The following is a 27,385-nucleotide window of genomic DNA, read 5'->3' as shown; positions in this document are numbered from 1 at the left end:
ATGGCACCAGTGAAAAGATGGCCCAGCTCTGAGATGATTCAGGAATGAGACTCAAGCCATGGATGACAGAGCCTGCACATTTTTAACCATTCTGTCCAGCCTTTCTCTTTCTTTTATTTGCCCAGTGACCTTCTGATTGGTCACAGGTAAAGAATAAGTGATTGAAGATGCCTTAGTCTGCTGGACCTGTCTGCTTTTACTGTGCAAAGAGCCAAGGAGTTTAATGAGGCCATGGAGCTGTAGAGTCACCTGTTACAGGGATGCCTGACTGGTATTGGACATTGTATAACAGGAATATGAATTGTCTTTTGTGTCTTTTAAGGTTTTAAATCCCTGTGGTAAAACAGAGTATGAGCTTTAGAGCCAGAGTTGGGGTGAAATCCCCCTCCTCCCTCCCATTTCTGGGGGATTTGTCACTGACCAAGTAACTTAAAACTCAAGTTTTTTCATCTTTACTGTGGGGTAATCATGTCTAATAGGGTTGTTCTGGGGAATAAGCAAAATAATACAAATAAAGCATTTAGAGTAATGGCTGGGTACTTACTAGATGATAAGGCAATTAATGGTTTTTCCCGCTCCCCCCACTCATTCTTAGTGATGGCTTCCTCATCTTAACCGAAAGGCCCCTGTTATATGTTATGGATCACATGGAAATTTTTTGGTCCCTACCGCCCCGTTCATTCTGTGGACATGTTTGTCAAGTGATAGAACCTCATTTCTAGTTTGGAAGATACAGTGGTGGTAACTGCCAAGCCTTCCTTTACCCTCTGCTTCATTCATGCCTGTGTCTTAACCCCTTGGTTGCTAATAAGCTCAAGGACCTGTCAGTTAATGTTACTCTAGGTGTTGGGCTGCTACTAGCCTACCCTCCTCTGATCTCTCTCCTAAACGAAAGGTAGTTTTTAAGCAGAAGAATGAGCTGTCTACCTCTTTCTGTAGAGTCCATCAAGTTTAGGTTTTTTCTCTTTAAGATAAGATATCTTCTCTCTTAAGCAGCATGCTCCAGAATTGCTTTTTCACTATTTGAATATGGGTGGGTGTATTGCCCTGGGCTCCCAGGGTGGATTAGCTTCCTGTAGCTGCCTGTTGTTTCTGTTTTGTGGTTCCTGCTGTGTCTACCTACTTGGGTTGCTCTTCTCTGAAGGGTGTTTGGAATGAGGAAGGGACCAGGGATATGTGGAATAACAGTCTTTATTATTGGCATTAATATTGGAATCAGAATGTACTTTTTGTTTACTTTTTTCTGCTAAGTCTACCGGGTTTGGGACTCACTGCATGAGATTCTAAGGCAGGACCTCTGGTTTGGGTGAATGTGTATATGCTTTTATATTAGCTCCCAGATGTCTAATTTGTACCTGTTGTTGAGAACCTGTGACTGGATAATTGCAGCCAGCTTGTTCTTACTCTATGGGTAACTCTGCCTTGGTTTTGTTTTGTTCTGTGTTTGTTTTGTTTGTTTTGTTATGTTTTTGTTTTTGTCTTGAGAGAGGGATTGATACTGAACAAATGAGAACTTAACTGTATCTAGACTCATATCGCCTGGTTGGTTTAAAATCCTACCTGTGTCATCTTGGGAGAGTTAGTTAACTACTTTTGAGCTTCAGTTTATCTCATTTGAATGAAGGAGAAAATAATACCCTCCTCCTGTGTTTTTTTGTAAAAGGGCTAATCTATATAAAGTAGCAAGTTACTGGCATCATTCACACTCAGGAAATGGTAGCTATTAGGGATGTTGAGAATGATAATGATGTCATTTGAAATACAAGAATATAAAATTGAAATAAGATAAAATAAGAATTGAAAATTTTGATCTTCCATTCTCATTTTACCACTAGGATTTACTTTTAAATAGATTTATTTATGTGGCAGGTCTTAAATCTTTTCACTTTTCTTTTTTTTAAAATTAAGTCGTTCAGCATCTGAAGAAGCTTCGGGTTCAGACTCAGGCAGCCAGTCGGAGAGTGAACAGGGCAGTGATCCAGGAAGTGGACATGGCAGCGAGTCAAATAGCAGTTCTGAATCTTCGGAGAGTCAGTCTGAATCTGAAAGTGAATCAGCAGGTTCCAAATCCCAGCCAGTCCTTCCAGAAGCCAAAGAAAAACCAGCCTCTAAGAAGGAACGGATAGCTGATGTGAAGAAGGTATCTACTTTGCTATATAGTACAAATGTGCTGTTAGCTAGGACCACCTAGCAATCCACCTTTATTTCCCAGGGAAAACTCATTATTGTATCTTGAGAATGGGAACTACAGTCACCTTTTCTAGTTTTGTACTGTCTATGGATATAAATGGGACTGCTTTCTGCTGTACTAGTTGATACAGTAGACACAGGACTCTAAAGAAAATAATTGCATGAACTATCAAATTATAGGACAAAAAGACATCTTTATAATTTTGGTTTTTAACACTTTAAAAGGGTGGTTAAAAATTTTCTTTTGTACAATACTGAATAATCCCTGAGAGAATCACCTGTGGATGACTAGAATGCAGTTGTAAAGCTAAGTGATGGATAATCACAATCTAAGAAAGAGAAATAACTTCTCATAGAAAAAAATTACTTGTACCTAGGCAATGTTGGTATTTCTTTGCTTAACAGAGAGGAGTCTTCCAGCAAGGAATGCAAAAAGGCAAATTGAGTTGCGTAGCATTTCCTCATTGGAGCCCAAACTTTGAGATGCATTCCTTTTAAGGAAGAATTAACGACATGGTCTAATTAAAGGAGTACAGCTGATCTTCTAAAAGTCACTGAAAATACAAAAAGATGTCCTTTTGGAAATTAAAAAAATACAGTGTCTTGGTGACATTTAAAACTTTATGCTAGATCAGTTTTTATTCTTCTAAGATACAAATCTACATATGTGTACTCATTTCGTAGTAGTAGGAACAATTTCAAATTACCTGCAGGTTCTACAGAATAGCTTCAATAAACCTGAAATCAAAAAATTAAACTGCTTTTAACTCTTGAGGCAGAATTGGGATTAACTGTGTCATTTCAGTTCTTCTCAGTGCAGTCATTGCTGAATGGTAAGTGACTCTTAGGAGCTGATGGGATGTTGGGGAATGCTGATGGTGTGTGAGGGACAGGAAGGTGAACATTGTCCTTGCTCATTAGCTCGTCACTGGAGAAGTGATCTTCAGACACTTTGATGGTGTTTATGCCTTGTTGCCTGCTCATTGTGTGGGTGGACCTTCACAAGAGACAGTTCAAGTGGTAACTTACTTCAAAAAGACCCTGCACATAGAAGTACCCCTTAGAGATGATGCTGTGAATGTTGTTAAACTCAGAAAATTACCATCCAGGCTAATAGCAGGTGGCTTTGCTCCTCCATCTGCAGAGCCTAATGTCTGAACCTGGTTTCTGTGCATCTAGACCAGGTGTCCCTTCCAGAAGACCACAACACATTTTTGAATGAAGTAATAATGGACAAAAATAAATCTGGAAGTAACTTTCTTCTGTATGGTGGAGATTACTTGTAGAGATTAAAGGAAACCACAGAAACCATCACCTGCATAGAGTGTTTAAAACTTTACTAAATCGTGTTGACTGGGATTCACAAGTGTTAATTGTAAGACCTTACTGTATATATTTAATTTAAAAAGATAAAGGGTAACTTTAGAAAGAAGGGAAATCATTAAAGACTGAATTTCACGGTAGAAGTACAGCTTCAGGAAGAAATGTTAAAATATACTGTTAAAGCTGAGGTGATTTCTTCCCAAAATCAATAAAGTTAACAGACAGGTGTACCAGCTGGTTAAAATTAGACTGTGACTTTAGTGATTATTATTCTAAAGTGAGACCTTCTGAAGAAGGCTCTTTGTTTTCTGTATGCATGTCTGTTTTGCATGGTAGCTTTTCATTGAAGAGTTGAGTTAGGTATCATTAGACCTCAAAAGGACAAATATGAACCCAAGGTGATAGTAGGATGTACATATTATAGTGTGTACTGTAATGATGTCGCAACATGAGCCTAAATGCCTAGTATTTTAAGATGATAGAACTAATTGATGGAGTGATGTTTAAATAATTTAGCCATCCCATTGAGTAAAGATTTCATATGAAGTAATCTCATAGTTTTAGCAGGGGTCTGTGAAGGGGTGGGGGTGGCAGACAGTAATGCTCTGTCTCCTTCCTTTCTTGGCCCAATTTGTTGAGTGTTCCGCCTTTGCAGCCTCTGTTTCCTAGACTTCATACCACTTGGTTATTCCTAACTCCTCCTAGTTGGATTTACCTTCTGAATCTGAGATTATTTTAAGGACACTGGATTTTTCACCTTCATAAACTGAGGATGCTAGATTACATTTGATTCTGGTATGAAAATGGTGATTCTTGGAGCACCTTGCTTGTTTTCTTTGTAGGCCTGTTTTTCTTCAGCTTACTGGGCTTTTTTATTTTAGGAGAGCAAGGTATAGGCTTTTATTTAGAAATAAAGTGAGAGAGAAGAGCTCCTGGCTCACGCCAAGAGGGGACAAGAGAGCCCGTAGTGGTGTGTTGTCTAGGGGGTTTTATAAGCAGTTGAGGATTTTTATTTTATGAGATAGAGTGCAGCATTTAGTCAGGAATAAGAGTGAAGCATAGATCTCCTACCTTGCAGTGGTGAGCATCGGGTTCTGTGACGTTGATGATGTTAGGAGAGAGTTAGGAACACCCCCTGCCTCACCCAGAGGCCAGGGTGGCCTGAAGAAGCAGGTTGGAAGTCAGAGACAGAGACAGAGATAGAGACAGAGAGACACTCCTGGATACCCAGTCAGGCTGTTGGGGCCTGATTCCAGACACACGGGCCTTTGAGAAGCTGCTGAAGTTTGGCCTCAGCCTAGACTCTCGCAGGTGCCCGCGGCCTTCCTCAGCCCCTCGCATCCAAGGAGGAATCCTGGCCTCCACTCAGGAGACTTTCCCGGCTCCCAAGGGAGACGTGGGATCCACTGAGGGAGACGCAGGGGAACCTGTCACTTGAGACTTTGAGGTCGGCAGCCGGGCTAGTCCCATTAAGTGGCTGACGAGCACCCGATGCTGTGTGCCACAGACGGCTTCCTTCTATGAGGACAGTGAGGGAAAAGGCAGGCTCGGATGCCGATACTCACCTCCCAAGTTATCCCGGACGAGCACCCAAAGATGATGCCGGGGTTCTTGTTCACGAAGCCGAAGAATGAGCTTCACAAACAGTCAAGGTAGGGGAGCAAGGTACAGGCTTTTATTTAGAAATAAAGTGAGAGAATAGAGCTCCTGGCTCACGCCAGGAGGGGACAAGAGGCCCCGGCTTTTTTTTTTTTATAGGCACTATTGATAATGTCCTTTCTTGGTTTAGTGACATGTTTTTCTGGGTCATCTTTCATCAAGTTTGTCTTTCTTGGGGTCTGTTTTCCACACATTTCATGAGCCTTAGTCAGTGGCTTCTCTTGCCTCACTTTCCAAATTTTTTCATGACATTAGCTGTCACTTGTGTTTTGATGACACACCCACATTTCTTATCTTGGCTTTCAAGCATCTCTTCTTCATGTTTTACTCCTGTTGATTGTCATTTCCCTGTTGCACAATCTGTTCAAATTCATTTTGCCTATATGTGATTAATTTCACTAAAAGAACACAGTATGCTTAGCGGTAGTTATATGTGGGAAGGACTGTGAGATTGGGGCTTAGGCTCTAATGGTTAGAGGTTGAAAAAGGCAGGGCCTTTTACACTTTTTCTATAGATGTGATGGTTTGAGTCTCTTAATAAGAAGGTATTAACATATTGTGAAAAAACATTTTCCCCTCAACTAATTCCTCTAAACTTAATTTTTTTGATCATTAGTGAGGATTGTTAGGAGAAATCAGGTGTTCAAGGCAAAGGGCTAATTTTTGGTAGAGGATAAAATTAGGTGTGCTAGTGAAGGGGGGGCAGTGGTTCTCTTTCTGAGGACTTCTAGCTAAATTTTAGAAGTACCTAATTTGTGTTATCTGGCATGTTACACATCCTGAGGAATTTAAGGAAATACACAAATGCTCTGATTCTTATTTTATTAGACTTGGTGGGGCTCTGCTTGTTTTTTTGTTTCCAGATAAGATAGGTCAGTGTGTAGTCAAAGCTGAAACTGAGAGCTTCAGGGACTTAAAATTCATCAGCAAATACTTTGTCTTTAGTGGAAGCAGTTGTTCTCTTCCCTTGGCTTACTGTTTAACTGTATGTTTATATTTTGGTAATGAGTAAGCAGTGTAGTTGAATAGCCATTTAGTAATGAGGAGACATTATTAAACTTTAATGTGTTCTAGAATAAAATGCCTTACTCTTTTTAAAGATGGTACTTCATTGTCTCATAAATAAAATTAATAAGACAAGCCTTTTGATACTTGAATTTTCTCTAATTGAAATACATATTTCAGTAATGAAAATAGTAAATGGGGGTCACAAAAGAAAGATTCATGCATGGTCTATTAATTTTACAGATGTGGGAAGAATATCCTGATGTTTATGGGGTTAGACGGTCAAACCGAAGCAGACAGGAGCCATCACGATTTAATATTAAGGAGGAGGTAAGAAAATAACATGCTTTAAGGGGATACATTTAAACTCCTTTTTATCTTACCTCATCCTTTTGGTCTCTAGCATGTTACTACCTTTAACAAGACTGAACTTCAGGCATGGGAGTTAAGTGACTCTAATCTGAGCTTTCTAACCTAGTATGGCAAGAAGAGCAATATGTGGTTTTAAAAAAAGAAACCTACCAGAAAGATCATTTAATATTGAGTGTTTTTTAGTGGGGTAATATAGTATGAAACAGAACTGGGCTCATATTTCTGTTTTCTAATTTTTCTTTTATGTTTCTCAGTGAAGATGATTATAGCAAAAAGTTTACTTTTAAAATATCTAGTTTCTAAATGTCCCGGATTTTATTAAATGAGTAACTTGCTTGGTAAACAAATACAACATTGGAAGTAGTTTCAGATTTATTTCTGAGAAAGGGAAGTTTGTTTAACTTATGTGATATATTTTAATTTACCTAATTTCTTTAAATGTGGTTTCCTACCTCATTTTTTAGTGTGCAGTATAAAATGTATCACACATATTTACTCTCTGGTCTCATTGTAAGATTCAATAGATTGGACTTTTTAAAATTTGTGTCATCTACCAGGGTCTGTTGTTTCTATAGAACCAGACATTTCCCACTTTTCTCATATTGTGTGATATTTCTGTGGATTCTTACCTCTAGATTAGGATTATTGACTATATTCGGAATAGATAAGTTTTTGTCTCTCCGTGAAATGACCCCTTTCTGCATTCATAGGAGGACTTTGCTGTTCTTAACTATAGAACATCCTTCTGACAAAAATTGAATATTAATAGCCAAAGGTTACTGAATTGGGGGTGGAGTTTTAGTAAATGTAGTTTTAAAATCTTAACTGTAACATCCACATTGCATTCATGTGTTTTGAGTGATCTCTGAGCTGGTTACCTTAGCGTTCTTTTTCCGTGTATCTAGGATCAGTTTATTTACTGAGCCATGTTTGTTAGAACCAATCACATAGTTGTATAAGTCTTCCGCTTTTCGTTATGTACTCCATAGGGCACAAGACTGATTAACAGCAATAGGACTAGTTTGCCATTTTGTGGAAAAGAGCTGTTCTCAAATGTCTGATACGAACTTTCTTTGGCTTAGTGCTGTTAGCAGAGAGCACTGTTGGCTCATGATTAAGCATGCTGTTTAATGAGTCTGAAATGAAATAGATCAGTTGTCACCACCTTTAATGGCACACTAACTGTTGTGGCATTTTCATATGATAATCTAGATCTGCAGCGTTCAGTATGGTCACCACTAAACATGTGGCTTTTAAAATTTGTATTAATTAAAATTAAGTAAAATGAAAAGTCCCATTCCTTAGTCACAGCAGCCACATTTCAGGGTTCAGTAGTCACTTCTGGCTGCCAGCTACTGTGTTGGACATTGCAGATATAGAACATTTCCATCACAAAATTTTATTGGATTGTACTCTTCTAGAAGTCAAGATGAGAGAAATATTTCCTGACATTAGTGATAACTCAATAATAACATATAGTAATAATGAACAAATATGTTTTCAAAGCAAAAGAAGAGTGAGCACCAACAAATGTTTAGTGAGGAACAAATGCTTAGGTTTCTTTCTGTCTAAAAGCTCAATTGAATAATGTTACATTGAGTAGATTGTTGAACCAAGGGGTAGTGTCCCTAAGAACTGTGAATTAAAGTCTGTAATCATTTTTCCCCCCTCATACACTGAAGGCAAGTAGCGGGTCTGAGAGTGGGAGTCCAAAAAGAAGAGGCCAGAGGCAGCTGAAAAAACAGTAAGTCTTTCATGGGGGAAATGACTTATTCTAGTAGTTTGGAACGTGTCAGCATTTCTGGAACTGCCTTCATTATGCCGTAGTCTACCCCAGGCCCCATAGCCGGCTTTGGTCTAATTATCTTGGGTCACTGACAGCTGAAGCCCAGGATTCTCCGTCTTACACATGTGAGTGTTCCACATGTGCTTGGGCTACTTCTTGGGGCAAATCCTAGCTTATATCAGGTGAGCCCAGTTAGCCCAGTTAAATGTACACACATACCAAATATAGAGATAGGTATTTGGCATTCTAGTTTGCAAGGAACAAATTTATATTTCCTATTTTTTTATTTGTTTTTTTGTGATGGCATGGCAAGAGTATATTGGTTTGGCATATATTTTAATATGAAATTTCACTTTATCATTTCCATAAAATTTATTATTATTGCAATTCACAAGCCAGGAAATTAATTCTTGGGCTTAATGTGAAATTCCTTTGTAAAAGAGATTATATATTCATGATTTTAAACATTGTAATTATGGTTAAAATTTTGATTTTTTTTTAAAAACAAAAAATTCTTTTTTGGTGGGGTGTAGATTCCTTTGACAATCTGAATTCTGTAGCCTGTCTTCTCAGAAAAGGTAGATGATTCAAAACTGTGCACACAGATTCACAGCATTCTCATGGTAAATAATTTTTCATGACCCCCAGTAAGAGCCCAAATTATATATTCTATTCTCAAATATTAGTATTCTTTAATGAGTATTTGGACTAAGTCACAGTAATTTGAGTTTTTAAACCCATTTCTTCATCTCCAAAATAGAGTATTAACTTATTCTGCCAAACTAACAGTTTTTGGAAACTAAGCTTAATCAAATATTTAATAATGCCCTGCCTGTAGCAAATATATAATTCACTTGTTTTTTAAATATTTAGTTGGAGTTGGAGCAATAATAACTGTAGGCAAGTTTGCACTTCTTGGCATCTCAGAAGACTTTTCTTCTGCTTCAGTTCCTTGGTCTTCTTGGGAGACTTTTCTCAGCTTACCAGTCTTAATCACCTTTTGGGGTTTTCGGAAGTCCAGGCATGCATTCTTTCCCCCATCATCTGGCTTCTTGACTGGAATCTAAATGAGGCCATGTTTGGAAACCTGAACTTCCCATTTTAGTGGCCTCATGTGGGTGTGTAGAAGCCTGCATTTGTTCAGCCACTCTGTACTGTATCACACTTAATCCTTTGTTGATTGATTCCTATACTCATTTTCCCTTTCCTGTTGATCCTAAGAGCTCTCCAAAGTTGGCCATGCTCAGAGGCCTACCTGGACCTTCATTCCCCTGAGTAGAACTTGTTAGTTCTTGAAGGCTGGTGTGTGTGTTGTCTTCTGTAATGCCGCTTCCCTACCCCAGGGCTCTTCCTAGGAACTTACCAGGAGCTAAGGTAGTCCCTAATGCTTGTTTGGGCACTGGGCTAGCTTCACTTCCTGCTATCCTCTGGGCAGATGGTTAGTATGGGGGCCTATGAGGAACTCTTCTCCTGAGTCAATTTAATTAGTAAGATTAATTAGGGGAAAGCCTACAGCTGCTATGACTCAAGTTGCAAGGCATAGCACTATAAAGGGAGCCCTCTGATCTGAGCAAGTGTAATAACCTGGTGCCTGTGCACATGAATTTCGGAATTGAGAGAGCTCTCAAAGGGAGTGGAAATTTTGAAATATTAGTACAGGGAAATGCTTTTCTGAAATTGTAGATTGTACCACAGATTTCAGAGGTGTTTAAAAGGAGCTATTTTTTTAACTTACATTTTTTAACTGATTTCAAACTTTTAGAGAAGTTGTAAGAATGAAAGTAGTACAAAGAATGCCTGTGGGGTCTTTCCAGATTCAGCATTGTTTACCATTTTGCCCCATTTCCTTTATCATTGTGGGTGCTTTTTATATATTTATATATGCACACACATATTTTTTCTGAACTATTTAATACTAAGGTTCATACATCATGGCCATTTACTCCTAAATACTATTAGGATATTCTCTTTCATAAGCCCAGCACAGGATTAACATAAATAGATTTAACACTGACAAAATGCTTTTGTCTAATTCATACTCCCATTTTGTCAAATGACCTAATGTCTTTAATAAACATTTTCTATCTCTACTACAGGATTTGGTCTAAGGTTAGATATTATTTGTCAGGGTTCTTTTCCAGCAGTTAGACAGCCTTTCTTTGCTTTTATGACATTGATATTTTTGAAGAACAGTCTTACAAGAGACTAATGTCCTAGAGTCATAATGTGAATTAGCATTTTAAAGGCTTAGAAGTTATACTGCACAGTGTTGCTGTACATTATTGAAAACTAGTTGGCAGTGTTAAAAATTGAGAGATGGTGCATAAGAATCTAGATTTCTAGCTTCTTTTGAGAAAATCTGCCAATCCTGGCCCACATTAATAGAGCTCAGTGGTCCTTATAACCTTTGGATGGGCTGTGAATTCTCTTAGCCCCAGTTACAATTCTTAATCTGCCTAATGGGTATTTAAGGTTGTAACCCCTGACTAAAAGTCATACTAAGAAATAAAATTTTGTGTTTTATTTAATCCACTCATGCTGTTGTGATCATTGTTCCCTTTTTCATGCAAAACCTATTATGTTACTTAAATTTGCAAAATACTGTATAGGATTTCTGCTGAATCATGGCCTCGGTAGTCCTTTAAACCATCCTGTAATGGTTCCAGAACCCTTAATCCCAAGTGGGATTAAAAAAAATGTTACAGTTGAAGTTTTTCACTTGTGATCATAGTTGTTTCTAACTTTCTCATTCTTTGAATTGGATGTCTTGTCACAAACCTGTGACACAGTGGAAGAGAATCCCTGATAGCCCCAGATTTCCCTTCATTGGATTTTGCCCTTTTGGGAAAAATCTACTGAAAATCGGTAAAGTTAAAATAACTGCCTTCTATTTCCTGATCTTCCTTGCAAGTTGGAGGAGAAAGGCATTCTCCTTTGGGCTCTAAGAGACAGTTAATAGGAAGCCTCAGCAGTTCTTGGCCAGAGTTTAATACTGTTTTACTTAAAATGGCTTTTGTTCATTACCTTCTTTATAGTTGTTCAGATTTGATTTGAGACTGTCACAATTTGTGTCCTGCCAACCACATTTTCCCAGTCAAGGAGGAAAACTAAACCCAGTTAACTTGCATTCTGATTTTTTCATGTTTTTTTTTTTTGGTATATTGTGGTAAGGTCTCAGTGGCCAGCTGTTGGTATTTTTCTCCCCAGTTCCCCAACATTTTGGCAAAAATTCCATTGATTCCCTCTTAGGAAATCCCATTAATGCCCTCTTAGAGCTAAATCTGGCAATTCAAGTCTCCTCTGACATTTGAAAAATGTTTTAAGCATGATCCTGTATTTTAGTTGTCTCTTCTTTGTAGCTTTACTTACAATGTTGGCTTAGTGAGGGAGTTGTTCTCAAAACTAAAGGGGACAGTAATCTAGGAGTAGACAGCAGTTTCACATGTCTCGGAGCCCTGTACATCTGCCAGGGCTGGGAAGTAGTCTTTGTGGAACTCATCACTCTTTTCACCTCACCCCTTATGTAAAGTAACTTAGTATTGCTGAACCTAATTTAACCTTGTTTTCCTCTGTTCTTGAAAATTAGAGTGTAAAATAATTCAGCCAATTGTAAATACACATACAAACTCAGGTCTTTTAAATGTCTGGTTGTTCAGATAGTCTGAGACTGTGTAAGCCTGGCTTTAATTTTTCCTGATAGTTTGGTCTTCAGTGAGTTATGGTTGAGAGTAGCAGGGCTGGGGATGACATAGCCAGACAACTTGTTTTCACTGGGCTTTAAGTTTCCTTCTCTAAGAGGAGGCCTTTGGAATAATAGTTGATAAGTTACTAAGTTTTTGAATATCCTCGTTTTGGAAGAGTCCAAGTCCTCCTGGCCTCAACATGGTTCTCTCAGTGTTTACTGCCATCTTAGCCTGCTGCAGTTGTGGAAGTAGACCTCATTAGTGGCCCTGATTTAGATTTTTAGTTCTTGGAGTTACATAATTTACAACAAATACTTGATTGGATCTTTCTCATCTCATCTACTTTCCCTTAGGTCTTAATTGTTACATTCTTTCAAGTTTATTGTGAAACCACTTCTCCAGTCTATCTATGTGAATCCCTTCCAAAAGGTAAACTGTTCTGGACTTGGTCCAAGGGAGACTGCAGCCTCATGTGTCAGTCTCCCAATTGGTGGAGATACCTTCCTTTCTTCCTTTCTGGCTATCACCTTCTGCTGTTTGGATTCTATAGCAGACATTTATTAAACTAGGTTTTGGGGAAGGAAAATAAGACAGGTACCCAGAGTATAGTTAGATATAAGGAGGTCTTTGTTTCAAAGACAGACTGAAGGATATCAGGCAGAAGTAATAATAGGCCTTAGTCTGCTTCCAAAAGCACACTACCCATCTGACTGTTGTTATGGCTCATTCTTTAATTATTTTTTATTTAAGAAAGGAGTATCTCCATTTGCCTGCCTTGGTGTTACACTCTGGTACAAAGAAGAACAAAAACAGCGCTGCCTACATGGAGTTGCCTACTGTTAGGGAAATGGATACAAAACAGTGTCAGTAGAACTTGAGTAATGTACATAAAGTACTCCACTGCCTTTTGTGGAAGACTTGAAATTTTTTTCCTAAAGTCACCATTAATTCAGGTGTAGGGTGACTCCTGTTAGAAAGGTTCTCAGGAATCTGCAGAGTAGCCATATTCTTGCAACAAGTTTCCACTATTACTTTGACCTATACTCCCATGAAGAATATTGATTTGACTTTGCAGTTCTGCAACAGTTGTCATTAGCGTAACCCCATTTCCTATACACCAGCCTAGAGGCACAATGGTGATTATTTTACTTACAGAGAAAACCCCAGGTACTTGCCTGTAATTTTTTTTCCCCTAGATGTTATGTCCAGTAGTTATATATGTAACCTGCAGGTGGGAAATGAGCTCTGATACCTTGTTTGGTTTTCAGATAAACCTCAGAAACTGTTTTGGGATAGTAGGGTATGGCCTCTTTTAAGCCTTCTGAGATCTCAAGGAGCAAGGGGACTCCTGCCATGTCTTATAAGTATGAAAAATGACATCTTTGGCAGAACAGATTATTTAGTAGGTACTTGGTTTATCATTGAAAAATAATTTTAGGCTGTTTCCTGAAATACATTCTAAAGAGGTCAAAATAACCTACTATAGTATAGTAGTTCTTAAAGAAATAACCAGAATCAGCATCAGCTGTGCATTTGTTAAAATACAAATATTAAGCCTTACCTTAGACCTACTGAATCAGGAAATGTGGCTGAGGCCCATAAATCTTTCTTTAACCAGCCCTTTAGGTAGTTTTGATCCATGCTAAATTTTGAGAACCACTTATTAAGTATAATGGCTTCAATCTGATCAGTGATAGTAGTAAGTCAAAACAATAAGAGATTTAACAGCTTTCTCCCCCAGAACAAATTGTTTAAAAACTATATCCTTAGTTTCCATTTTCATTTGTTTTGTTAGCAGACATAAAAATAAGAGTAGATATTTCATAGTCCAGAAAGGAACATAGCCAAAATGTAAATGGAGCTAGAATAAATATATTTTAGCATAATATCTAAAATGTATATACGTTCTGCCTTCTAATTGAATCAGATTGCATTTGGTTCTGTCAGCTTCTTTAAGCTATACATTTTGAAGAATTCTTTTAGAAAAAAATCATTTTGCTCTGCTTTTAATCACAGAGAAAAATGGAAACGAGAGGCCTCAGAAGATGAGCAGGATCAAGGCACCAGTGCAGAAAGTGAACCAGAACAAAAAAAAATGAAAGCCAGAAGACCTATCCCCAGAAGGTGCAGTGTGTGCTTGAGTACCTCCGCTTTTGGTTGAGTTTAATTTGTGTTAGAGTGAGTAGGATGATGTAGTGCTATTCTGAGAGCCTTAATTGATGGATACAGTATGTTGTGATTCTGGGCTTTGAATGTCTTTGGTTCACTTCTTGCCAGCCTACATGGTTAGCAAGTGATTAGATGACTGGGATACTTACATTGTTTGTGAGTGTTTGCGTGGTCTGCAGCTCAAAGTGAATCTTAACAATTTTTTACTCCCTGTCAGACTAGTTATGAGGGGTGACTGTATCCTCTTTTAAAAAAAGCTTGCTGTGATTCGGCTTGTGGGTAGGTTCTTCTTGGGAAAACTAATTCTTAACTTTAATTCAGTGTTTTAATACTGTGTGGCTGGTTGAAAGCACACTTTACTACTTTGTTCATAAATCTATATAACATTAAGAAGAGAATCTGATTCTACAGAGAAGGCAGTGGACTGAGGTGGCAGGAAACTGATAATTTTCAATTGGGAAAGGAAGGCAGGAGGCAGAGAGGCTCCAGGAAAATTTACCTCCTTGCAGTACTGCTTAGGATGGCATTGGCAAGCTGTTGCCTTCAGGCCTAATCCCACTCACCACCTGTTCCTGTAGGTCTGTGAGCTAATAAGTGTAGCTTCTATAGATGCACATTTATAGTTTGATGATAAGGAACACTAAATTTGAACCTCCGTTGGGTGAAATGTTATCCCTTCAAAAAGAATTCTGTTCTTCTCATTAGTAGATATGTATCACAAAAAATGTACTCAATGATTATTTTACATTTTGTCAAAAAATTTGCAAAAATTTGCACCTTGTAGTGACCTCAGTTTTGCCTGTCCTTTGGGAAAGCCAAAAATATTTACACTCTAGCCATTCATAGCAAACATTTGCTTATCCTTGGCTTGGGACATTGTACCTTCCCTTAATCCTGAAACCCAATAGGGAAATTCATTAGCCAAGTTTTGTCTCCTTTCATCCGAGTTTAAGCTCTCAGGACTGAAATGCCACTCTAGTTCTGTCTTCTAGATTTTATCCTTTATTTATTGAATCCCTGATCATCTGTCTGTGTAGCATTGGTTATTGTAAGTAGGAGAGAAGGAAACAGTCAGGCATGATTTTGAATTTCTATCTCCTCCTTTCACCTTTTTACGGAGGAATGATTGTGTATTTGGGCATTTCCTTTTGAGTGCTCCGAGAGTTTGGCGCTCAGTAATAGATTTCAAGGGAGTTGCTGGATTTGCATAGGGAGGAGCTGTCTGCTCAGTCAGTTCTGCTGGTTTATGGTGAGCCATGTCTCTCAGGTAGTTTTCAAGGTATATTTTATGCACATACAGGAAAAATATATATGTAGTTATTTCTTGTCTTTTACTCCTTTTTACAGATAGCATTCTGAGCATTTTCTTCTGCACTTTTCTTTCATCATTTTGGAAATCTTTTCATATGAGTACATGGAAAGCTCTCAGTTTTTATGTCTACATAGTATTCTGTTTATTAATTGATACCCAGTTGATGAATATTCAGGTTTTTAATATTTTGTTATTTGCTTTTTTGCCTACATTGGTGTATATTAAGATCAATTCCCAGAAATAAAATTGTTGTATTTGTAAGTTGGATAGAAATTTCCAAATTGCTCACCAAACACATATCATCAGCAACATGTTGCATGTGTATGTCAGGTGATCCTGAGGAACAGATGAGAACAGTTGCCTCAGAACCCACCGTATTTCCTGTTAATGATTGAGAATTATCAGCAGTAGAATTACTTTCATGTTGAAAATGCAGATTTCTGGTGAATTAGAATCTTAGGGAATGTGGCCCAGGAACATGCACCTCTAATGTTCCCTTCAGTAATCCTCTGTATCTCTGCTTTAGATAAACAGTTACATGGATTCGAATAGACACCAAGTGACGGAGTAACCTTTGCCATTTTTTCTCTTCTCATTTTAGAACAGTGCCCAAACCTCGTGTTAAAAAGCAACCTAAGACTCAGCGTGGAAAGAGAAAAAAGCAAGATTCTTCTGATGATGATGATGAAGACGATGAAGCTCCCAAAAGGCAAACTCGTCGTAGGGCAGCTAAAAATGTTAGGTAGGTTTTGCCTCAGAAGCTCATTGTGTGAAGGTGTTAGTGTCATTGGTTACAGCTTGGTTCTGATACGTCAGGAGTGTGCATTTGATTGTCAGAAATGATCGCCTATGTCCTGAGGTTGTATGGAAATCTGGTCAGTTTCTTGCAAAAATGGTCTTGGTCAGTGGGGATATAGAAGGAGTAGCAATAGTTCATTTCAAGTCTTCGTTGCTGTAAAGAGAACTGCTTAAGTTCATGTCCTGTTGAGGTGGTGTAGTGATGTTATCTTCGTTTAATATCCTTTTTTCAGGAAGGATGTTTGGATTGTATTCTCACTTCTGAATTACTCTTTAAATCAGAAAGATTCTTCTGAGGTTTAGCTTAGTTTTGGGGAGCTTATTAATAGGATATGAAGCATTAATAGACAATGAAGTAAAGTAATAGCTACATGCAAACCTTAATATTTTACTTGATATGACTTGAAAGGCATTTAATTTTCTTTTAGAGGATATGTGGGTTTCTTTTGGCCTACTAAGAAATGGTGAAGCTGAGTCCTGGAGTTGTTAATAACCTGTCCAGTGTATCTAGTTAATAATTCCAGAGCTAGGACTAGGCTTTGAGTATGCTAATGTGTAGCATAGCACTCTCTCCTCCTACAGACTGCATTGCATACAGGATTGTGCTTTCTCTTGTGTGATGCACAAACCATTTGCTGTAAATACATGGTAGAAGTTTATATTTTAACATTACCAGGAAGTATGTTTGTTAAAGTTATCAACAGTTTGAGATTACTTAAATTTCATATTCTTATTGGGAGACAAAATATAGGGGTGAAACATTGAATCTTAGAACTATTGCTTCTCTTTTGTCTAATGAAATAGTAGCAGTTTTTTTTCATTCATTGTGTATTTTCTTTCTTTGTAGTTGTTTCCTTGTTTACATAGTAATGATCTCATATTAAAAAATGAAAACAGGAGTGTCGTTGAAGTTTCCTATATCTTGCCTCTACAAATTACTATGGTCTATTTTATCTTGAAATATGAGTTAGCCTTCTTGCTGTTATCTATAAATATGCATTAATACTTTAAGTAGGAAAAAACTCTGAGCCCACTTTATCTGTGGCTGATCTGTAGAGCAGCATGTTGAGAGCCACAAGAGTATGGGTCCTTATTCTGGTGATGATTTTTGGATGGCAGAGTTCAATTCTGAAAAGGTAGTTTCTCATTTATTCAACATTATTCCTCATACAGTTATAAAGAAGATGATGACTTTGAGACCGACTCAGATGACCTCATTGAAATGACTGGAGAAGGAGTTGATGAACAGCAGGATAATAGTGAAACGATCGAAAAGGTCCTGGATTCAAGGCTGGGAAAGAAAGGAGGTATGTATCTTTAGGAAGCAAATTACTATTTATACCTGTTCAGTAAGGCCCAAATTTTATGTATTTCAACTCTGAAACAGTGAGTTTCAGTCCATGCCCATATTTGTTGTGAAGTATGGAAGTCTTTCTCACCCATCTTCATGCTTCAGAGCTGAGAATTTACGGATGTGTCCAGTATGTCTTTGAGATCTTAAAATTCTGCTAGTAGAGATATGTCATTATCTTAGAGGCTGTGATATAGAGAGATTCTTGCTATTAACATTAGGCAAATCTACTTTTAGTTTGTTGTTTCTGTTTCTCTTTGTGAAAAGCATCAAACTGGTTAAGTACATATGTGGACAATAGTGAAGATTAACTTTTAAGTCCAAATTGAGATACCTCATAACTCAGTAAGTAACCTTCCCATGTAGGAAATAGCAAAACAGTACTTGCGTCCTTTTTCTTTGTCTTTTTTTTCACCCGGCCTCACTTGAGGTTAAGAGAATTAATAGGGAACTTTGGATGGATGGGTAATTGTTGGGGAGATTTTTATTTTCTTACCTTATTCTTAGTATTCCTGGAGAGATGGATTTGTTTGCTGTTAGTAGGGACCAAAACAAAAGGATGTTGCTGCTCCATTTTTATTGTGCTTGGACCCCAAAGTTTCTTTGATCTCACCAGCAAATGTTGGAATACATTTTAAAGTGTAAAAATATGTTTTACATTTTGAAAATATTGGAAATTATTGATCTTATTCACCCTGTATTGTTTGTGAATTTCTGCTTACTTCAAGTCAAGGGATTTTGTTGGTGCTTCATCCACAAAGAGACTCTTTAGACGATTGCTCTCTTGGGTAGCTTTTTTTTAAACTTTAAATGAATTCTTTTGCAGCCACTGGAGCTTCTACTACTGTTTATGCGATCGAAGCTAATGGAGACCCTAGTGGTGGCTTTGACACTGAAAAGGATGAAGGGGAAGTCCAGTACCTCATCAAGTGGAAGGGTTGGTCTTATATCCATAGCACATGGGAGAGTGAAGAGTCCTTACAGCAACAGAAAGTGAAGGGCCTAAAAAAACTAGAGAACTTCAAGAAGAAAGAGGATGAAATCAAACAATGGTACATTTTCCATCATGGATTATAGAAATACACTGGCAGCCTGAGGGGATTCCCTTTCAGGAAAGGTTTTTAAGTAATGCATTAAAAGCACAGCTGTGTAGGCTCTCAGATATTACCTTGGTCATCTGAAGATGGAACTATTCACAGTTCCATTTTATTAGAATTTTGACCTGAAGACCTGTATATTTTTGTATATGGCCACAAAGTTTGTAGAGTTTAATAATGATACCTAGCTTATTTAGCATTTCTCTTACTTTATCTCTTTAATCCTCACAATAAACCCAAGAGATTTGTACTGTTGTACAAAATCTTGAAGATGGGAAGATGATGCCCAGAACAACTGTGAAGTGGACCCAGGATTGGAATTTTGGTAGCCTAAGTCCAGAACTAATGTTCTTAAGCACCTTGTTATTTTCCTCTTGTTTTGTGGGGGTAGTGTAGATGTGAGGAGTTAATCTTCTGGAACGAACTCTCTGAGTTATGGTACATTTAACAGAAATGATTAAATAACTAAATGATTAAATCCATTGTGTTTTTAGTTTGCTCACAGCTTTGATTATGTTAGGTTGCATATGGAAATGAGTGGGGCTACAGAATACACAAACCTAAACTGACATGATGAGAGGCAGTACGTTCAACCCTGAAGACCTACCTATTAGTGTAATGTGATCAGGGTGTTATGTGTTAGAAATAGGGATAAATAGGCTCTAATTTCCATTTTACTACTATGCAAGATAGGCTACTTCAGTAAATCACATACTTTTCCTTTGATTAAAAAACAAAAATATGTATCCCTAGGATAGGGGTGAGTTGTAAAGCAATTAGAAACTTAAAATCTTCAGAAGTACAGTAATACCTAATTTCAAGCTGTTGCTGCTGTCCTTTTGTAGTGTTTTGGTGCCAAGAATAGCTAGTTTTTCTAAAAGGCCATATTTTAATCACTCCTAAAACTCGTATGAGAAAAGTCATGTTTTCTTTAAAATCTTACGACAGTTTTATTGTCCTGCTCTGTTTAGATATATGAATTTATCACATGAAATCACTTGAATTTATCACACAAAATAGTTGTTTTTAGGTTTCTTTATAAATAGGCCACATCAGATAGAATAACTGGTGTGTCTTATAAGTCTAAGATAGCCAGTGTTTTTTGAAAAGTGTATGTTTTTTGTAAAATCTCTGGTCACATTACTAGCAGAAGAATACTTTCCAAAGGGGCAGATGCAAGTAAAGACTAAGTTTCCTTTTTAGTCTTTGATTTTGCTTTACTAAGTGTGTGTGTATCCCCCAGATCTGATTAGAATTTACTTTTTCTGTTTCTGTTTGGTTCAGGTTAGGGAAGGTTTCTCCCGAAGATGTGGAATATTTCAACTGCCAACAAGAGCTGGCCTCAGAGTTGAACAAACAGTATCAGATAGTAGAAAGAGTAATAGGTGAGTGCAAGGACACTTACTTTAGCAGTGTTTGAATTCCAGGAATAATGGCTTTTGCTTTTGGGAATAATGTGAATTTAAAATGCATTTTGTGGGATTACTTCTTGAGAATAGACAGCTGCATAGATTTATCTTGAAGGAAGAGCTAACAAGATATGTTGGTAGATTTGGTTGTGGGGGCTGAAAGAAGTGTCAAGGTGAAGTTAAGATTTTTGACTTGAATAAATAGGGGACTAGATGTACCATTTACTGAAGTGGAAGGGAAGAGCTGGTTTTTAGAATGGAAATCAAGGGCTTATGTTGATATTTGTGTTTGGTATACTTCGTAGTCATCTAAGTGGAAAGTACTATAAAGGCTGTAGCATGGGTGAACCTGGAATTTAGAACTCTTTGAGCTAGAGATTTAAACTTGGGAATTTATCAGTAAGTAGATAGTTTTTAAAGCCTCAGATTTAATGAGATATCAGAAATAGTATACATGGTTAGAACAGGAAATCTGAGAGCATTCGAGCTTTTGGAAGTCAGTCAGAAACCAACAAAGGAGACAGAAAACTGCCAGTGAGACAGGAGGAGAGCCACGGGAGAAGGACTGGGAGCCAAGGGATTCCCGAGGAGGGAGCACTGCCAGTCACGTGGTGAGGGCTGAGGGTTGACTCTTGAATTTGGCAATAGTTAGGGCGCTAGTGAAATGGATCCATGGATTGATGGGAAATGCAGGCCTGATTGGAGTGGTTTCAGGAGAGAATGAGGTGGAGAAGTGAGGAAAAACAACTCTCCTGGGGAGTTCTGTTGTAAAGAGGAACAGAGAAATGGGGTTATTAGCTACACAGGACCATGAGAACACGACCGTTTTTTTTTTTCTTTTTGTAAAGATGTAAGATGCTAGAGTATTTGTGTTTGTATTCTTATTCATAAGGCCTAAAATAAAATGTCACCCTTTTCTTGATTATAGTGATAACTTTTATGTCTTATTTTCCCATTGTTTAGCTGTGAAGACAAGCAAATCTACACTGGGTCAAACAGATTTTCCAGGTAAGCAAGAGGTCTTGTTTATAAATGTTGTTTAGCATTTAAGAGCAGTCATGTTTTGCAGAGTATTTATAGTTCTGCCACATGGCATTTCCTTGGTTATATGTAAAAAAGAATGAGTCTGTTTTGCAGTGTAAAACCTTCTTTAATTGACAGTTTCTGATCCATACATTTTTATGTATGAAATAGCTCACAGTCGGAAGCCCACACCTTCAAATGAACCTGAGTATCTATGCAAATGGATGGGTCTGCCCTATTCAGAGTGCAGCTGGGAAGATGAAGCCTTGATTGGAAAGAAATTCCAGAGCTGCATTGACAGCTTCCATAGTCGGAACAACTCAAAAACCATCCCAACAAGAGAATGCAAGGTATGGGAATTGCAATTGCTGTGCTGGCTTTTAGTTTTTCAGGGGGAAGATATATTGATACAAAAGGTTGATTATTGGAAAGAAAAAATGTTACAAAGTAAATGATATTACTATTTTGAAATGAAAGAAGATGACTCAACCTTGACACCAAAGAAAAATAATTACAAGGAGAGAATAAGTTGTATAATGGCTTTACTGACTAATTCAGTATTACAATTTACAGAATTAGGTATATCTAATTATAGAGATAATGTAGAGAGTACATGAAAGAACTTAAGCACTTCTATTTAAAGAGAAGTGACAAGAAAAGGGAACATCTCTGCATTCCAAGTTAGAAACTGTACATGTGTGTGTGTGTGTGTGTGTGTGTGTGTGTGTGTGTGTATGTGTATGCTGTTTTATTTGCTAGATTGGTTGTACAAATGCTTTTCCTTTGAAATTCATTCCAGGTTTAAACTGGAGTGCTTGGGTCCTCAGTCATAAAAGTATAAATAAGACATGGGCTCTGTCTCTGAAAAGTGGACATTCAAGTTCAGGGCAGCAAACCTCTATCTGTGAAAAGCAGTGTGTAATTAAAGGCCAGAGGGTGTGATAAAGAATATCAGAAAAGTACACAGAGGAAGAAGTTAATGAGCTCCAGTAATCAATGAAGGGGTTTTAAAGAGGAAGTGTGTGGTATGTGAACTGCCCTGGTCCTTGAAGAATGGATCAGTGCTGGATAGACAGATATAAGGAGGCCCAGGTTATTGCCCTTCCATGAAAGATACCAAGAGAAGGATGTTCTTACAGTGCGATGGGAGGACTACCAGACCTTGGGGTTGGCAGAGAGGAGGCGATGTCGGCCAGTGCATTTAGGTCCAAGTGTGAATGTCTTGAATACCTTGAGGGATATTTTGACTTTGTCTTATGAGTACTGACATGCCTATCCTAATGAGTAGAGCAGCAGGGTGGAGACAGTATTTTAGTTAAAAAGCCTCATCTAACAGGACTGTGTAGGAGACTCTTAAGCTTTTACTAAAGCCAGAAAGTTCAGCCAGGAAGATGTCCTAGAAGTCCATGAGGGAAGAATTCGTGTGAGGAGAAGTGTAGTGGGAGGGAGCTAACCAATGGGAGAAGTGTTTTGGGGGACACTTGGCAGAAATGGACAGCTGGTTTTTGGTGGGTGAGAGGGTGGAGTCAGATTCCATTTACTTTGGGGTGTTCACAGAGGAGAGCTGAAACTATCATTAATTACCTTATCAAATACACTAATATTAATAGGATGATACTTCTCATAATAGGGTGATAATTTCATAGAATGCTAATTTCAGAGAAATGCTTTCTGAAAAAAGACTTTGTGGCCAAATAACTTTGGGAAACATTCCTGGATTAATTTCTCCTTTAATTTCACCATATACACAGGCGTGTTAGACTTTGAAAAGTCATGAGTAATGAAATACATGTAACTTTTAAATCCATTGTTTCCCAAACTGATTTGGCCACAGAATCCACATTTTGTGCAAACCATAGAGACATGGCTTTACTAGACTGCTGTTCTTGACACTTTTGGAGGTGAAAACCATATCCTTTCCTTCAGAAAACCAAACTCACACAGTTGGGGGTTCAAGGTAGGTGGGCACATTTCAGAATTTATAAACTCTTTTTGGTAAAGTTCTGCTGCATTTGGCATATACAGTCTTTACCAGGGGCATTGTTTTTTAATATTTAGAGTAAGATAACATAAGGATGAAAATACTTCACTCACTGCCATACTGTAGAGATGATGTGAAATAAGTGTTAGTAATGCTCACAGGCTTGCGTTAGGAAAGGAGGTAGTTGAGTCAAAAGTACTTCGGGATGTGATCTGAAATGAAAGGAGTTGTGGGTGGATTTAGATGTGGAATTTAAATTGTTTTTCTTTGGTGCAGAGCGTAAGTCATGGCTAGCATTTTAACATATGAACAGGAAGAAAGTTTTCTTCAGACTTGGGGTTTGTTAATTTTTGTTCTTTAGGCCCTGAAGCAGAGACCACGATTTGTGGCGTTAAAAAAACAGCCATCCTATTTAGGAGGGGAGAACCTGGAGCTTCGTGATTATCAGCTAGAAGGTCTCAACTGGCTTGCTCACTCCTGGTGCAAGTAGGTAGAAAAAATATGTTTGAAGTTTTCTTTATTGTTTCTGACCTCTATTTTAAGGTGCAAAGGATTATTTCTTTCTAATGTATATTAACAGAAATAAAATTATGTGACTGAGAGAAGTCCCTTGTGGGAGTTTTTATGTATGTGTTCTACCACTTTAACCTGAAGTACAGAGTACTTTGTTATTCATTATTTGGGGGTAATTTGTCATAGCCTGCGACATATGTCATAATATGTTATTTGTTGATATAAAGAGCAAGATAATGGTAGCATTTAGGTTTTAAGGGTACTTTGAGGCAGTATTCATAAATTTTATTCACCAAATTCAATACAAACTCAAGTAGTCCCTAGTTCTGATGTATTAGGGACTTATGTAGGCCTTGAGAATTTAACAGCGAACTAAAACAGACATGATCTCCGTGTCTCCGTGGAGCATCATACAGCGTGAGAAGTGCCTTTAGTGTGATCCGCAGATTCCTTCCCCAACACGCAGACTTTTAGTTTCTTTCGTGTTATATACGAATACAAAAATTCTTATCTCAGAATTAAAATATAACCTGGAAATAAAAAAACACAAGCTTCTTTTCTCAATGCTAAAAATGTGGTTTCTAGTTATAGACGTTTACAATGTTTCCCAATTGAACCACCTTGTCCTATAAAATCTGATACAATAATTTAATATTTACTTATGAAAATTAGAAATGTTGAGAAGACTCAGTTTGTGTGACTGAGAATGTGGGTTTAACATAACTATTCTAAATTGCTCAAGAACTGTTTTGTCTCAGAAGAGTGAGACCCAATATTCCTAAAGGATAGTTACAAAGCTAAGTGGAACCTTAAGAGCTTGTCTAATCAAACCCTCTCATTTTATAGTTCAGGGTTCTTAGGAACAGAGATGTCATGTACCTTGTCCAGAGTCACACCATGTTTCATGCAGAGTCCTTGGCCAGCATTTTTTACTTTAATATGACCGATTCAGAATCAACTGAAAAGGGCCCTAGTCACAGGAACCTCGTATTAAGTAACTTGCTTTTTTGGTCTAGTTTCAGGAGAAATACAAATCAATTCAAATCTACTTTAGTGTGTATGTATGGACAGTGGCAGTTTGCTAGGGAGAGGAAATGTAGGAGAATATTATCTCTGTTTCCTCCTAAGTAGTACAGAAATGTAAGAGAAATATGAGGGAAATTACTGAAAGGAAAATGTTGTATCTGATTTGTATATGAAATTAGGTGTAGCTGAGATTTATAGGTAGGGCCTTCTCATTCTCCCTTTCCTCAGTGTGTTCTGCCTTGTTTTCTGTACTTTTCCCCTGAAACTAGCCATTCTGGGTAATGTAGAATTTATTTATTTATATGTTTATTTATTTATTTAGGTATCATTGATATACAATCTTATGAAGGTTTCACATGAGCAATATTGTGGTTACTACATTCACCCATATTATCAAGCACCCCTCCATCCCCCACCCCATTGCAGTCATTGTCCATCAGTGTAGTAAGATGAAATAGAGTCACTACTTGACTTCTCTGTGCTATACTGCCTTTTCTGTGACCTCCCTACATTATGCATGTTAATCATAATGCCCTTTAATTCTCTTCTCCCTCCCTCCCCACCCCCTTCCATTTGGTAACTGCTAGTCTCTTTTTGGAGTCTGTGAGTCTGCTGTTGTTTGTTCCTTCACTTTTGCTTTGTTTTTACACTTCACAAATGAGTGAAATAATTTGTTACTGGTTTTTCTCTGCCTGGCTTATTTCACTGAGCATAATACCCTCTAGCTCCATCCATGTTGTTGCAAATGGTAGGATTTGTTTTCTTCTTATGGCTGAATAGTATTCCATTGTGTATATGTACCACATCTTCTTTATCCATTCATCTACTGATGGACACTTAGGTTGCTTCCATATCTTGCCTATTATAAATAGTGCTGCGATAAACATAGGGGTGCCTAAGTCTTTTGGAATCTGGGATCTTCCCTAGGTATTTCTGATTCAATAGATCTAGGTTGTATTCAGAAATCTGATGTACTGTAGACGGCAGTATTTAAACAAGCTTTGTGCACCTGCAGCGTGTAGGTCTAGGGAATAGTGTGTGTAGCATTAAACAACTCAATGGCGTGCAGTGGAATGGGTGGGTAATTTGCATAGACACACGACGGTCAGGTGCGGTAGGTTCACCAGCAGAGGAGGTAGCCAGTTTGCCCATGCTTTCTGTACTGATGGAACCAAAGGTCATGTTCTTGAATGCTCCAATATGATAAAACCTTCGTTCTCTGTTACAAGGGTTAGATGTAAAGGACCAGAAGGCAAGGTAAAGAACATAGTCTGAATAGGCTTTCACAGTAATTCAAATCTTAACTATACTTAGATTACTTGTTCTGTGATTTATTATAGCTTCTACTTTCTTCTTATGTAGGAAATTTAATTGCATATGAGAGGAAATATAGTTGAGGCTCATAGCCAGTACCTTGCTTGGTGACATTGTGAGGCATTGGTGTCATTGCTATTTATGCACATACTGTTTTTTGTGAACTAATGAATTTTTGTTCTTTGTTTTTCTTTCTGCAGAAGTAACAGTGTAATCCTTGCTGATGAAATGGGCCTAGGAAAGACCATCCAGACCATATCATTCCTCTCCTACCTGTTCCACCAACACCAGCTGTATGGCCCCTTTCTTATAGTCGTCCCTTTATCCACCCTCACCTCATGGCAGAGGGAGTTTGAAATCTGGGCACCAGAGATTAACGTAGTGGTTTACATAGGTGACCTGATGAGCAGAAATACGGTGTGTAAACAAAAAGAATTGGGATAGAATCTGTGTTATAAATGTATTTTGGAAATTGACCTAAAGCCATTATAGTTTTTAGTAAATTACGATTCTGACCCTGTGCTATGCCCCTGATATTGGGAGATTTAGGTAATCACAAAAACACAACTTGTATATTCTTTAAAGCATATGCTTATTATTTAAAGAAAAGCAATAGCACATGAATGGGGAATCTCTCTTAGTTCAGTTGCAGTATTGTTTCTTCTGTCTGTCCTCTGTACTTCTAAGACCACTTTATTTATAAAGGATTATCAGATGGGGTTAATACCTTGTGGAATGTTAATATTACTTTTGCTATTTCAATAGAGAGATTTTACTAAAAATAAACAAGTTCTTAGAGTTTATTTCCCAACCTTTTAAAATGGTGAGGTTGCATAACTTAGAAGAAGGGAATTAAGGGAAAGGACAAAAAGCCATTCCAGGGCTGCAGAAATGAGAATTATTTATTAATGAACTTAGCTTGAGCATCAGTAACTTCTAACACAGGGGCTTAAGTTCATCTGTTTAGCAAATCTTCTCTTGATAATGACTAGCTTTTTTAAAGCACCAATTAAGTGTCAGGCCCTGTACTGGGTGCTTTATGTATATTACCTGTGATTCTCATGATGGTCTTCAAAGTAAATGGCTTTCTTTCCAGTGACTAATGAAGAAATTGACTCAATGAGTCTAACACTTGTACTCAGGTCAGCAAGAATGTGGCAGAGCCTGGGGTTGGGACTGAGATGTGTCTGGTTCCAGGTCTTTGCTCTTTTAGCACTGTATGTTAGAGTGAACTATTTTTGGGAGATTAATTTTAACAAGAGAAAGCCATCAGGAATCCTCAAATCTTTGAGAGATATGTTATAATCGTATATTATGCTAATAGAATTTCTTTTCATTAAATATTTTCATTAAAATTGTCTAACCTAAACCTGG

The 27,385-nt window shown here is 37.7% G+C and overlaps 1 protein-coding gene across 6 annotated transcripts in view; it reads left to right on the top strand.

The window, feature by feature from the left end:
• Positions 1–27,385, top strand: part of CHD2 (chromodomain helicase DNA binding protein 2) — a 147,291-nt gene that overhangs the window by 33,422 nt on the left and 86,484 nt on the right. For 5 of the 6 annotated variants that reach the window (XM_036878630.2, XM_057494700.1, XM_057494701.1 and 2 more), the window contains 12 exons: positions 1,909–2,140; positions 6,421–6,507; positions 8,232–8,293; positions 14,035–14,142; positions 16,101–16,241; positions 17,471–17,604; positions 18,475–18,700; positions 20,030–20,130; positions 21,118–21,162; positions 21,349–21,527; positions 23,520–23,644; positions 26,212–26,428. In XM_036878630.2, the coding sequence (XP_036734525.1) occupies positions 1,909–2,140; positions 6,421–6,507; positions 8,232–8,293; positions 14,035–14,142; positions 16,101–16,241; positions 17,471–17,604; positions 18,475–18,700; positions 20,030–20,130; positions 21,118–21,162; positions 21,349–21,527; positions 23,520–23,644; positions 26,212–26,428 (1,657 nt within the window). Of the gene's footprint in view, positions 1–1,908; positions 2,141–6,420; positions 6,508–8,231; positions 8,294–14,034; positions 14,143–16,100; positions 16,242–17,470; positions 17,605–18,474; positions 18,701–20,029; positions 20,131–21,117; positions 21,163–21,348; positions 21,528–23,519; positions 23,649–26,211; positions 26,429–27,385 lie in introns of those variants that run through there. The other variant, XM_036878634.2, reaches the window with a different exon arrangement.

Source organism: Manis pentadactyla, chromosome 18 (assembly GCF_030020395.1).
Source record: "Manis pentadactyla isolate mManPen7 chromosome 18, mManPen7.hap1, whole genome shotgun sequence".
Lineage (NCBI taxonomy): Eukaryota > Metazoa > Chordata > Mammalia > Pholidota > Manidae > Manis > Manis pentadactyla.
Note: the sequence above shows the minus strand (reverse complement) of the source record. Positions and strands in the feature narration are given on the sequence as shown.